A 14113-nucleotide genomic window follows, 5' to 3' on the forward strand; every position below is an offset into this window, starting at 1 on the left:
CCATACCCCGAAAGTAAGACATATGTCTTACTTTCGGGGAAACACGGTACTAAAAGCGAGGGAGGCGTCCGCTACTCCCGCCGCCGCCTTTGCTCTCCCCGCCGCGCCTGGGGCTGCCTGCCTGCCTGCTGCCATAGCCGGGCTGGGCGCGGGGCATCCTCGGTGTTGGGCAGCAGCGGGAGGAGACGCAGCCTCCGGAGGTGGCCAGCCGGGCGCCCCCAGGACGCGCATCGCAGACCGGCCCCGCCGCGGCGCAGGAGGGATGGAGGCCGGGCCCGACGGGCAGCCGCGCCTGCCGCGCAACGCCGCCTAACACCGCCCGCCTGGAGGAGAAGAGGCCTCGCCCGGGCCGAAGCCGCCTTTGCTCTCCCCACCGCGCCTGGGGCTGCCTGCCTGCCTGCTGCCCAACGCCGAGGATGCCCCGCGCCCAGCCCGGCTACGGCAGCAGGCAGGCAGGCAGCCCCAGGCGTGGCGGGGAGAGCAAAGGCGGCTTCGGCCCGGGCGAGGCCTCTTCTCCTCCGGGCGGGTGGCGTTAGGCGGCGTTGCGCGGCAGGCGCGGCTGCCCGGAGGAGAAGAGGCCTCGCCCGGGCCGAAGCCGCCTTTGCTCTCCCCGCCGCGCCTGGGGCTGCCTGCTCTCCCCGCCGCGCCGGGCCGAAGCTGCCTTTGGTCTCCCCGCCGCGCCTGGGGCTGCCTGCCTGCCTGCTGCCGTAGCCGGGCTGGGCGCGGGGCATCCTCGGCGTTGGGCAGCAGGCAGGCAGGCAGCCCCAGGCGCGGCGGGGAGACCAAAGGCGGCTTCGGCGCGGCGCGGCGGGGAGAGCAGGCAGCCCCAGGCGCGGCGGGGAGACCAAAGGCAGCTTCGGCCCGGCGCGGCGGGGAGAGCAGGCAGCCCCAGGCGCGGCGGGGAGACCAAAGGCGGCTTCGGCCCGGCCCGGCGGGGAGAGCAGGCAGCCCCAGGTGCGGCGGGGAGACCAAAGGCGGCTTCGGCCCGGCGGGGAGAGCAGGCAGCCCCAGGCGCGGCGGGGAGACCAAAGGCGGCTTCGGCCCGGGCGAGGCCTCTTCTCCTCCGGGCAGCCGCGCCTGCCACGCAACGCCGCCCGCCCGGAGGAGAAGAGGCCTCGCCCGGGCCGAAGCCGCCTTTGCTCTCCCCGCCGCGCCTGGGGCTGCCTGCCTGCCTGCTGCCGTAGCCGGGCGCGGGGCATCCTCGGCGTTGGGCAGCAGTGGGAGGAGCCGCAGCCTCCGGAGCCGGCCAGCCGGGCGCCCCCAGGATGCGCATCGCGGACCGGCCCCGCCGCGGCGCAGGAGGGATGGAGGCCGGGCCCGACGGACAGCCGCGCCTCTCGCGCAACACCGCCTAACGCCGCCCGCCCCGAGGAGAAGAGGCCTCGCCCGGGCCGAAGCCCGAAGATGAGCCGGCCCCGGTGCCCGGGACAATATAACACATACCCCCAAAGTAAGACACAGTGGGGCTTTTGGGGGTAAAAAGATAGTAAGACACTGCCTTACTATCGGGGAAACACGGTAGTATCAGTAGGTAATTTCAGATTTTGAATGTCAGAGTCCTCTAGAGGTCTCCCTTCAGATAAATATGACTGAATAGGTGGATTAAAATGCCAAAGCCAGTCTAAACATCTGGCTGACTGTGTGACAAATCATAACAATAATTCAGTTGTTATACATAGCTGGATTGGAAAAAAAGGCTCATTTGGGGGGGAATCAGCAAAAACATTTGGCAATTTATGAATATTTCAATGAAGTGTTGGCAAACAAAGCCAATGGCTAATGGGCAAGAAGTTAGGGGAAGTTGAAATTAAATGTGGGTTTTCTTCCCCAACATGACACATTATTAACCATTACTCTTTATATTACCAATGGTTCCACTGATATCAATTTTGAACAAGACAAACTGTAGTTTGATAAATTGGCAAAAAAACATTCCATATTTACTTTATAAGGAGGACTTAAAAACTACTTGGAAAAATGAAGGTGGGATTGGATTTCTTGCTAAAAAGCACAAAATAATTCATCATGTAACAAACAATTTGTTATCTCTGGGGTGAAATTGATGAAACACGCAGGTCCTTGGTAAGGATAGACAGACAAAATGTCAAACCCAGTTTGAACATCTGGCTGACTGTGATGATGACGGCAACAAAAACAACAACACTACATGTAATAGTGATACCCATTGTCATTGGGGCACTGGGTACCATGTCCAAGAATTTTATAAAATACATCAAGGAATTACAGTTTCCTGCAATAACACTAGCAGAACCTCCAAAAACTGCACTACTGGGAACATTGTACATTTTAAGTTGTTGATACCTAGGATGCTAGCAGCAACCCTTATCAGCCATCACTAATCAATATTTGTGATACATTTTAAAATGTTCAGTTGATTGAGTTACAAGTTTAACGAATAAAAGAGATAATAATAATAATAATAATAATAATAATAATAATAATAATAATGCCAGAGATCATACGAAGATCTAAAAATCGAGCTGCAACGACTCTAGCATAAGCCAGTGAAAGTGATCCCAGTGGTACTTGGCACGCTGGGCGCAGTGCCAAAGGATCTCAGCAGACATTTGAAAACCATCGGAATTGACAAAATCTCCATCTGTCAATTGCAAAAGGCCGCTTTACTGGGATCGGCAAACATAATTCGCCGCTACATCACGCAGTCTTAGGTGCTTGGGAAGCGCCCGACTGGTGATGAAATACGAAATCCAGCATAGTGATCTCGTTTGCTGTGTTGTATTGACATAATAATAATAATAATAATAATAATAATAATAATAATAATAATAATAATCATCATCATCATCATCAACAACAACAGTAGCAGCATCTGCTGTATACATCTGCCTGATTAACATTCTCTCAGAGAGAGAGAGAGAGAGAGAGAGAATGATGAGTGAGAAAAAAATGATGTTAAAAAATAAGACAAAAGAATGCTAAAGATGCTGCAATTACTGGAGATATTCCCGGTGGATATTTCCAAGTTGTCCAGGCAGTATCAGTGAGACTATCTGCTGTTCCTATCATTATCTGCCTTATTTTGAATAAGCATTTTGCTACAACTTCCTGAACTGTAAGGTGCTGGCACAGAAATGTTACCTAGATGGATTACTTGTCACTCATGTTTTGGAAGATCCAGTTTTACTAGGTGAGGTCAGGGCCTGATAGTACTTAACTGCAAGAGAGTAGGAAGAAGCTCATTTAGACCACATTTAATGTATATTTACTCAGTTGGTCTGTCTTGGATCTATATACACATACATCCTTGATGAATATTTACACCTTTCTTAATTGCAACTCAGATAATGCATTGAAATATATTCCTATTAGGGAATAGGTGCAAAAATGCTTTACATCTGGGGAAATTGTTTCTTAAAAGAAGTAGACAATGAAAAATATATGCAAAAACGCATGTATTTATGAGGGAGGAGAGCCCAAATTGCATACAGATGTTCTGGGATATTGGGTTTGCTTTTTTTCTTTTTCTTTTTACAAAAACCTGATGTGGAAATAGACTGGAAAAATGAAACAAAACAAAAATACCCAACAACAACTCTGAATGAAATCAAATTTGATAGATTTGCCCAAGACAATTTTGACAGTACATCTCATCGTATAAGCACAAATGTCAACAGATTCACACTTCTCTAGACCTAACAGATCCTGATAAAAATCCCAATTTCAATGTGTCAGTGCTTATCTTTAAAATCCATCATGGGCCCCATCAACTTTGTGTGGTACAAGAGGCCTTGATAAATGATCTATCTTTATATGTCATCAGAGAGCAGGGCTACATTGATTGAAGTTTTCTCTATTTTGGAATTTTTCATGAGAAAAGATTATGTAGATAGAAACACTCAGAATCTATTGAGGTTTTGTTTCTGCTGTGCATGTACATTTTTGGTTGAACAATATTAACAGTACATGTTATTGTATTTATTACAATGCAGCAATTACATACAGTCTGCAATTTTGCAGATTTCCTACAAACCACATGTGCATAAAATACAAAATCGTTTTTTCATTAAGAAATGGTGTGAAACTATGATTACTGGTAGTGTTTTGATCCTTTTTATGGGACAGCCATCATCTTTTCTTACCTGAAATGATGAATTTGGATGTATATTTACACGGGCTTGAAACCAATGTTGTCCTTTGTTCCCACTTGTAGACCAGAATGGACTTTCTGATGAAGTCTGACTTTTTAACCGCAAATAAACATTTAATGTGCCTTTAAAAAAAAGAAGAAAAGCATACACACACATATATACATAATTAACAGGGGGAAAAAAGAAAGCAGCAAGAATATCAGGAGGTTGAGACACACTGGCAGATGTGGAACCAAACAAAGAAATGTGAAATTCAAAAGTCAAAAGAGGTCAGTTTAAGGAAGCAATGGAGTATGGATTTCAGCATGATGTAAGCTTCTGGAATATTCTGGCTTTTTCTGCCTTTCTTTGCTGATTGTCAAGCTGTGTCAAGCTCTGGGTTTGCATGTTAAGTGTCAGCCTTCATGCTGCCTGGTTGCTTTGGCTGCCATAGAAATGGGGGGAGAGGAAGAGGGAAGGTTAGGTATTTGGGAGGGGAGGAAGCTGTGCTGGAGATGTCTCTTCATGTGTCTGATGTTTTAGGAGGCAAGTTCTCATCACATATGGCCATCACCTCCCGTCTTGATTATTGCAATGAGTTCTACCCTTGAGAAATGTTCAGAGACTGCAGATAGTCCAGAATGCAGTCGCGCAAGCTGTTATGGGTATACCCAGTACGCCCATATAACACCAACACTCCATGTGCTGCACTGGCTACCGATTAATCTCTGCTCACAATTCAAGGTGTTGGTTATCACCTATAAAGTCGTGAATGGGTTTGGGCCTGACTATTTATGGGACATCTCCTTCACATAGCTCCCAGAGACCAATAAGATCGCACAGAGTTGGCCTTCCCCGGATCCCATGTAGGTTGGCAGGACTGCAGGAGAGGGTCTTTTCTGTAACCATATTCTAAGAAGTAGAGTAGTGGCTACTACAAATAGGTTTTGGGATGGGTGGTAGACAAAGTGATGATTCAAAGTAGGCCAGATATGAAATTCTTTGCATTTTCCTGCATCTCAGTTGTGACATTTAGATAATTTCTTTGAAAAAAATTTTTCTCTCTCTTTTACAGGAAATATCATCAGCAGCATTGAATTTTAGAAGGCATATGAAGGGACACTGTCCAACATGAGTAGAGTTTGAATATATATATATATATTGGTAGTCAGGAATGTTCAGAGGAGTAACCCTTGAAATAAAGACAGTAAAAACAATACAGTGTTCCCTCAATTTTCGCGGGTTCGAACTTCGTGAATAGCCTATACGACGGTTTTTCAAAAAACATTAATTAAAAAATACTTCGCGTTTTTTTTCCTATACCATGGTTTTTCCCGCCCGATGACATCATACATCATCACCAAACTAATAATTTTTGCAAACAAATAACAAAAAAAAAATTATTGTTAATAAATAATTATGTTTATATATATCAGGATCACTAAGTGTCTTATTCAATGGTGAGTACCAGTAATAATGGTGAGTAAATGGTTGTTAAGGGAATGGGAAATGGTAATTTAGGGGTTTAAAGTGTTAAGGGATGGCTTGTGATACTGTTCATAGCCAAAAATGGTGTATGTACTTCCGCATCTCTACTTCGCGGAAATTCGACTTTTGTGGGTGGTCTCAAAATGCATCCCCCGCGAAAATCGAGGGAACACTGTATTGAAGTTCTCTGCCCAGCATTAGTTGCAATTATAGGCAGTCTTCACATTAGGGTTGACATTAAGTCCTGAATTATGGTCATAAATTGTTGCCGGCATAAAGCAGGGTATACGTGACCAGACACAATTTTATGATAATTTTTGCAGCATTTTTAAGTGAATGACATGATGATGAAGTGAACAGCACAGTTATTAAGGGGATCTGCGATTCCATCCCAATAGGTGGAAACTGAAAGTAAATGGTGAAAACTGGCAAAAAGAACCAAAAATCATGTGACTACAGGATGGTATAAATAACTGTAAAGACAAGCTGGTTGCCATGAGCCCAAGTTAGTAATCATATGATGATGATGATGATGATGATGATGATGATGATGATGATGATGATAATGAGGAGGGGGAGGAGTGTATGACTACATGCATGAACATTCAACATTGGGTCATAATGAAAAGTTGGGGGCGTTCCACTAAGTGACTAGTGATAAGCTGAGATTATTTCTATCACCCATGATGTAAGCAGCAAAAAGTCTTTAAACATATATTAAATAATAATTCATTTATTATATTTATGGGAAGATAGTAATAATCAGTTTTATGGGAAAACTTTTTAGTTTGACAGGATTGTATTTAGCTTTCAATATATATTGAAGAAAGAGGCAAAACAATCAATTAGTAAACACAGTGACTAGATTCATACAAGATTTAGCTGTTTGGGCTTAGGCAATATTTTCTACTATAATTAACTGTCTCCTATACTTGTTTTGGGGAATATGACATGAGAGATACCTTCGACTTATTGATGATAAGAAATGCCACCAAGAAACTAAAAAAAAAAAAAGCACGGGGGTGGGAAGCCTTAGTTACAAATGTATTTATGATATGAAAGTTCTCAATGACATGAATATATTGGCAATGAGAATCCAACTTTTTTGTCCTAAGCAAAAAGGATCTCCAACGGCTACATTTCAATAGTTTTCTGCCCACTGATTTTATTTTCAAGACTATCCTCTTGACCAGAGGTCTTCAAACTTGGCAATTCTAAGACTTGTGGCTGGAGAATTCTGGGGGTTGAAGTCCACAAGTCTTAAAGTTGTCAAGTTTAAAGACCTCTGCTCTTGACCATTTACATTCCCTCCCTCTGATTGGTAAAGAAATGCATTCTCTAGCAGAGCCTGTTAATTATTGAATTGCTTCCCTCCCACATTTAAGAAGGCTGGCAGACATTTCCAGAACGCACCATAAAATGTCTTTCGGTGAAATGCATTTTGATATCCGAGATTAAAAAGAGATGGGTTTATTTTTAAAGCAATGTACTTTCTAATACAGCAAGAGGCAAGTGAAAGACAGCAACAGTCTATTTCCCATCACCTTTTCGTGTTGTGCTTTTGGTCGTTTACGATCATCATTTGGTTTCCTAGAATGATCGTGTTGTATGGAGAATTACTCTGTAGTGTTATGGCTTCATGCAGCAACTAGTTTCTGTTATGGTTTTTATTTCTGTTTGGTTTATTTTTAATTGACCTTTATTCCCTCTAATTGCTTTTATCAGCAATGTGATACAATTAATGATATCAAATAATACACACCCCACTCTAAAACAAAACAGAATCGTGTTGTGCAATGGACAGAATGTGAAAAAATGAAGCCAGATCAAGGGGAATAGATTTCCGTCATTAATTTTATAATTAAAATATTTTAAATACAGAATGACCTGTACATTGTGTTATAATACCACCCCCAAATACCCTCCTGTACACCAGGGAATTTTTAAAGTTTGCCGTGATCAGCTCTGCCCTGATTTCTTTATAGGGTGTACAGTATATCTATTTATATAAAACATTTATATGATACCAGCTCCCTTAATGGGTCTTGGCAGCTTACAAGGTACAGTGAAAACCCCTATTAAAAATAAAACTAAAATGTATGAGACATAAAAAAACAAAAGCTTAAGCGATACTAATAACAGCCTAGGGAAAGAAAAGTTTCCAGTCTCTTCCTACATCATGTGAAGGAGGAGACTTTGCCTCAACTCTAGTGTCAATTTATTTCATTTTTCTATTTTAGTGTAGCTCTTCTGTTAGGGGACTCATTTTTAAAAAAATAAAAGACGTGAGTTTGGAAAATGCAATAACAACAGCAACAGCAGCATAACCAACAGTTGGTGTTGTTTGTCTTCTTTTGAAACCAAAAAGAATTTCATCCAACAGTTCCAAAGAACACAGAATATGTCCTTCAACCAAATGTATCTATGGGGACATTTGATGAAAGCTTAAAAACTCATCCTGATCATCTGTGCAATTTCGGGGTAAAATGTTCTATTCTCAAAAAAAGCATTAAAAGGAACATGCCCATTTAGCATTTCACCTCTGAATATTCATGTATATGGTGATAGTCCATCAGCCCCAATGGTGCCAAGGTCTGAATGGGGTCTTTGAAACAAGCTTCAATGAACAAACACTGAACTTTAGAAGATAAGAGGCCAAAGCTAAAATGAAATCTTTCTGATGGGACTTCTACTGTTTTTGGTCAAAATTCTTCCTAACCTAATGGTGTCCCTGGCCTGATAATACAGATTGTAATTAATTTGCAAAGAATTAAAAAATGCCAAATGTCTTGTGATATTTATGATTGTTTGCTGCTGAGAAATACTTTTAATCCCATGACCATGGGACATTGCAACCATGATCAATACATGCTAATTGTGAAATTTGATCATGTGACCATGGATAAACTGCAACAGTCTTTTTTTGGTGCTTTTGTAAATTTGAACAGTGTATGACTATGATGGGATGAATGTGGATGACTGTTTTTAATAGCTGGGGTTTTAGATTACATTTTAAGTTTGGATTTCTTATATGTTCGATTTTTTGTATTTTTCCTTGTTGTGAGCAGCCCTGAGTCTATGCAGAAGGGCGACATAGAAATCCAAACAAACAAACAAACAAACTTGTTTGAAAGAGATGGCCATATAAATTGAACAAATAAAAGAACGAAGGAAGGAAGGAAGGAAGGAAGGAAGGAATGTTGCACATGGTGGATGACTTACTTGAGGGAATGATGTGACATCCTTCAGTTTAATACCTTAGAAAAAGGGATGTGTAATTTCTTACAGTGGGGGGAGTGCAGTTTAAAAATTCTAACATCCATATCTATCTTTTTTCCATTTTTGATGGTTGAAATTGGCTTCTTAAACTTTGCAAAAGATTACATTTGGCTCTGTAAGCCATTCACCCTTTGGGAAACCAATTATCGTTAGGGAGGTTGGTTTTCTAAGATCTAAAACAGAGATCTTCAAACTTGGCAACTTTGAGACTTGTAGACTTCAATTTCCAGAATTCTCCAGCCAGCACACCTGGCTGGAGAATTCTGGGAATTAAAGTCCAAAAGTCTTAAAGTTGCCAAGTTCAGGGACTCCTGGTCTAAAAGTTCTCTTAAGCTTTTCTAAAAGTTACAGCCCTAATTTTCCTTTAAAACTCTCAAACCTTCCCCAAAATAAAGACATTTGATTTCCCCATTTGGGAAAGGCCTGTAGATATTTGGGATAATTAGGAGGATCATTAACCAAGTATTGTGTGCTACAGTGATAATGTGGTACTTCTTAGGCTAAAACTGTTTGGACTTCAGATCACAGAAAATCATCACCTTAGGAGAAGGTATATGTATTGAAGTCAAATGTATCTCACATCTAGAATCAAAGGCCAATTCTGAAATATTCAGTAAAGCTTGAATTGAATCAGCCTCTGATAAAGCAGACCCAATAACAATCTGATTCTTTTTCTGAAGTTCATTAGCATTCAAGTGATTTGGTCGCACTCAGACATGCAGACAGTAGCCTGATTGCTATCTTTAAAAAAATGAAGACACTCTCTATTCTTTTAAAAAAAATTTGCAACAGTGATGAAAAATGATGATTACTCACCTATGTGTTGACCATACATGTTGTAATAAAAACTGAAGCAATACGCAGTATTCAGGGTTCCATATGGGTTTTTGGGAGGGATGCTAAAAACTGGGCTAGTGAGTCTTGCTCTATCACCTTCTTTTCTAGGACTGGATGCTTCAATGTACATGAAAAATCCTAGAAGGGAAAAAAATACCATGAAATGGTGATATGCCACATTTAACAAGAACATCTTTCTCTGGAAACTAGGGAACAGTGCCTAGACTTAAGAATACAAGCACAAACTGAAGACTTACTAGTACAGCACTTTTTCCAATATTTATGAAAACCCTCAAACAGGACCTGAGGGTCACAATGCTTTTTAGCTGAAGTTTCAAGTTTCCTGGAAATATTATGAACCGTGGTGGCGCAGTGGTCAGAGTGTAGCATTGCAGGCTACTGGCTGTCTACAATTGGACAGTTCGATCTCACCAGGTTCAAGGTTGACTCATCCTTCCATCCTTCCAACGGGAGTAAAATGAGCACCCAGATTGTTGGAGGCAATATAATGACACTGTAAACCGCTTAGCAGTATATAAGTCTAAATACTATTATGAACTGATACTGCCTGTAGCAAATTGTTACAACTGTTTCAAAGGTTGATCAGTCAAGGGCGGATATTTGTACCCTACTATTGATATGACTAATATTAAATCAGTTTAGTTTATAAAACAGAATTTACAAAATATAGAAAAGAATCAGGAAGCTCCGACAGATACAAATTAAACAGAAGGGAATCTACCATTTAAATATTTTTTCTTTAATGTTTTATTTATGTATGAAGTACTTATAGACCACCTTTTCATACCAGAATCAATCCATCACACTCAAACAACTCCTGGAAAATCTGACAATTATTCCTTATTTTTGTGTGATGTTGCATGTGTTAGTGAAGGTCACATATACCATTTTTCTATTTTCTGCCTACTTTGTGGCATAGTCTCCCTTCAGAAATTAGATCAACAATATCACAACATAGCATAGCTGGAGAAGTCCATAAGTCTTAAAGTTGCCAAGTTTGAGGACAAGTATAATAAGACATTCCTTTACTGTTAATATGGAAGTATTTCATGATTGCCAATTTCCATTTTTTAAAAAAATTATCCCATTCAAACATTAGCCATACCTACACCTGCTTAGCTTTTTTGAGATCAGACATGATAGCCTTAGTTTGAAGTTTGATGTTATTTTAGTAAATGACCACATTCTGAAGCATGTAAGTATAGTTTCTAAGTTTGAACAAAACGGAAAATTTAGGCTCAGATTTACAGGATTATCTCTGGCTTGTTCTCAAAGAAGAGTCTGATATGCGGACAGAATCAGAAGTAGAATATTGATTGTTGAAAGGCATATCCTATTTTTCAGCACAAAACCCAGTTACACTCTACCTTCCTTGGAACCTGACCGGTCAGCATTGGGTCCGGTGTTTGGGGTGTATTTTGTGTCTCGAAGAACAATGTTTTGTCTTGTCCAGTCAAAGCTGTCCTTTTCCTCTTGGGTGAATAAACAAATGTTGCCATCTTCAAAGCCACAGTGGAATTCTCCTGCCAACAGATCAATCACATGTTCATACAAATAATCATTCCAAGCTACCAATTTACAAAGGCTTTAAGCTTTCTTCTTATTCAGAACACTATAATCACAATGTTCCAGTTTAGATTTTATAAACACGGAATTATTTGTTAAGTAGCCCACTCTAAGGGATGAAACAGTGAACAATATAGTTAAAAAATAAATAATAAATTGTGACAGTAGCAAAAATCCAAATTAATTCCCTTGAACTAAGTTGAGGCACCTATGAAAATCAACGAAGTGCTGCAATTGAGTTAGAAACATGCTGGATCAGTAGCGTCAAGGGAGAAAATAAAAGCATTTTAATACAACTAACATGGAAATGTTTGCTATGAGTCTCTTCATTAAATATTGTCAAATTTATTTTTAGGATATGGGTCTCAAATTGGATTAGAATGGGAAAGTTATTAAGACAGCCAAAGGAGACAGAATCCATTGTAGCTTTTCTAAGAAAAACTGCATTAAATGATATTTCTATTGAAACAGTAGGAATGATATCATTGGTGAAATACAAAAACAGTTGTGAGCTTGAATTCAGGAATATTTGCAGATACAGTGGTGCCTCTACTTAAGAACGCCTCTACTTAAGAACTTTTCTAGATAAGAACCGGGTGTTCAAGATTTTTTTGCCTCTTCTTAAGAACCATTTTCTACTTAAGAACCCGAGCCTGGAAAAATTTCGCAGGAAATTTGAGAGCGGCATGAAGGCCCAGCCAGTTTCCTGCCATTCCCCCTGGGTTTCTCTCTCTGGCGCAGTGTATAGGAGGCAGCCTCACGCCGGGTGTATGGGAGGCGCATTCTTCTCCTCGCCGCCTCAGAGTCCCTCTTTTTTTTTTAAGCCTCAAAGTTTTGGATTTTTTTATTCCCCTCACCTCACCTTCTTCCTTTAGCAGTGGCTGTCCTCCTCCTCTTCTTCCTCCTCTTCCTCCCACCCAAATTCTGAGCTTTTATTTCTTTCCTAATGGGTTTGCACGCATTATTTGCTTTTATATTGATTCCTATGGGGAAAATTGCTTCTATTTACAAATGTTTCTACATAAGAACCTGGTCACGGAATGAATTAAGTTCTTAAGTAGAGGTACCACTGTATTTCCCATTCTCATTTCTCATTCTAATACTTATCCTTAACCTCAAGTCAAGCTCTGTGTGAGTGCAAATGCATTAATAATAACTTCAAAGTGAGATGGACAACATGGTCTTCTTGAAGTTGCCTTACAAATTCCAACATTTCTTATCCCTTGCCATTAGAATTGATAGGGATTGGGGACTAACATTTGGAAGGAACACACATTGTCTTTCTCTGCTCTTTATCTTCTAATCAACAAAAGTCCATAGAGATTCTCAGTCATCCAGGTCATGGTTACCCAAAAGGTGCTGCTTTATTTTTATTTTTAGGCAACTGGACTTTCTTGTTTTCTTGTTTTGAAGACATTTTGCTTCTCATCCAAGAAGCTTCTTCAACTCTGACAGGATAGTGGGGAATGGAAAAACCCTGAGGATGCAGATAAACCTCCAAGGGCTTTAACATCCCTTTGAAAGGATGCAGATGACCAGCTGTCTGCAAGGAATATTAATTCTTCCATTCCCCACTATCCTGCCAGAGCTGAAGAAGCTTCTTGGATGAGAAGTGAAATGTCTTCAAAAGGAAAACAAACAAGCAAGTCCAGTTGACTCCAAAAAAGCAACAAGTTTAGACTATACCCAGGTAGCTCAGGGCCCCCAGTTGATTTTAATCAACAAGTTTAGACTATACCCAGGTAGCTCAGGGCCCCCAGTTATTTCCTCTTTTGCTTCCTGGAAGATTCATAAAACATTTGGAAGGAGGAAGTATGAAGCAAGGAAATCCTTTGTTAACTTTCATGAGCTAGGAGTCATCCTATCTACATATCTTTCAGTCCTAATCTAGTGATCGGCAACCTTAGTCTCTGAAAATGATATATGCGGCTCTCCAGAAATATTTTTTGCCTCCCAAGAGAACCTCTACAACAGACAGAGTAAGGAGGAGTTCTAAAGTGGCAACGTGGATGCTTTATTTGCAGAGACTTAAGGTACCAACTTCAAAAATGCTGCATCCCTGAGAAACCAAATAGATTTTTCTTATTAGGGAGGGTTAATTGGCAAAATAGATGCCTTAAATACCATTCTTATCATCTAAACTTCTTCCTGTAATGATCATCCCCAAATAGTAGTAAATCCTATACCATCCATTTGATTGACATAATCACATAATTGTTCTAGTAGGCTGAAATATTAAAAGTGTGGCTTCCAGCTTTCTCTTCCTCACCAGATGAAAAGAAAAATAAGGATTTGGAGAAGTGTTTGGAGCTTTCATTCATTCCTTGTCTGGGCTTTGTTGTTGTGTTTTCTTTTTTCAATCTATCCTTTTGTTCCTTTTTTAGCTTTTCAAAATTTATATTGCGAGGTCCCAAGTTTATATTATACGGTATACTGATATATTATTCCCCCTTGCACTGTATACAGAGTCTGCATAAATAGTAAGAAAGATCTCAATTTAATTCATATAGCAACAAGATATTTTCAATACTTACGTAAATGTGGATTCATTGGAGCTATAAAAGAAAAAAAGATAAGATCCTAAAATTAATAAGAGTTTCTGTGCATACTGATAACTGTTTTGTATCTGATTTTCCTACTATTTGTGCTATTCCATCAGGATTAGACAGCTATTAGGCTTATAAATTCTGATAGAGGAAATATTTGTAGCTCAGTGTTGAAATGAGGAACCCAAGTACGGCTGTTTTCTGGGCATAGCTGGTTTTTTTTTTTTTTGCAGATGGTTCATTACCCAAACTAGGTAACATCATTAG

The 14113-nt window shown here is 40.6% G+C and overlaps 1 protein-coding gene across 1 annotated transcript in view; it reads right to left on the bottom strand.

The window, feature by feature from the left end:
• Positions 1-14113, bottom strand: part of MDGA2 (MAM domain containing glycosylphosphatidylinositol anchor 2) — a 574798-nt gene that overhangs the window by 21530 nt on the left and 539155 nt on the right. Inside the window, exons 12-15 of the mRNA XM_070738239.1 lie at positions 13835-13855; positions 11102-11257; positions 9693-9851; positions 4122-4252 (exon numbers count right to left, since the gene is read on the bottom strand). Of these exons, the coding sequence (XP_070594340.1) occupies positions 4122-4252; positions 9693-9851; positions 11102-11257; positions 13835-13855 (467 nt within the window). The remainder of the gene's footprint in view (positions 1-4121; positions 4253-9692; positions 9852-11101; positions 11258-13834; positions 13856-14113) is intronic.

Source organism: Erythrolamprus reginae, chromosome 1, assembly GCF_031021105.1.
Source record: "Erythrolamprus reginae isolate rEryReg1 chromosome 1, rEryReg1.hap1, whole genome shotgun sequence".
Lineage (NCBI taxonomy): Eukaryota > Metazoa > Chordata > Lepidosauria > Squamata > Dipsadidae > Erythrolamprus > Erythrolamprus reginae.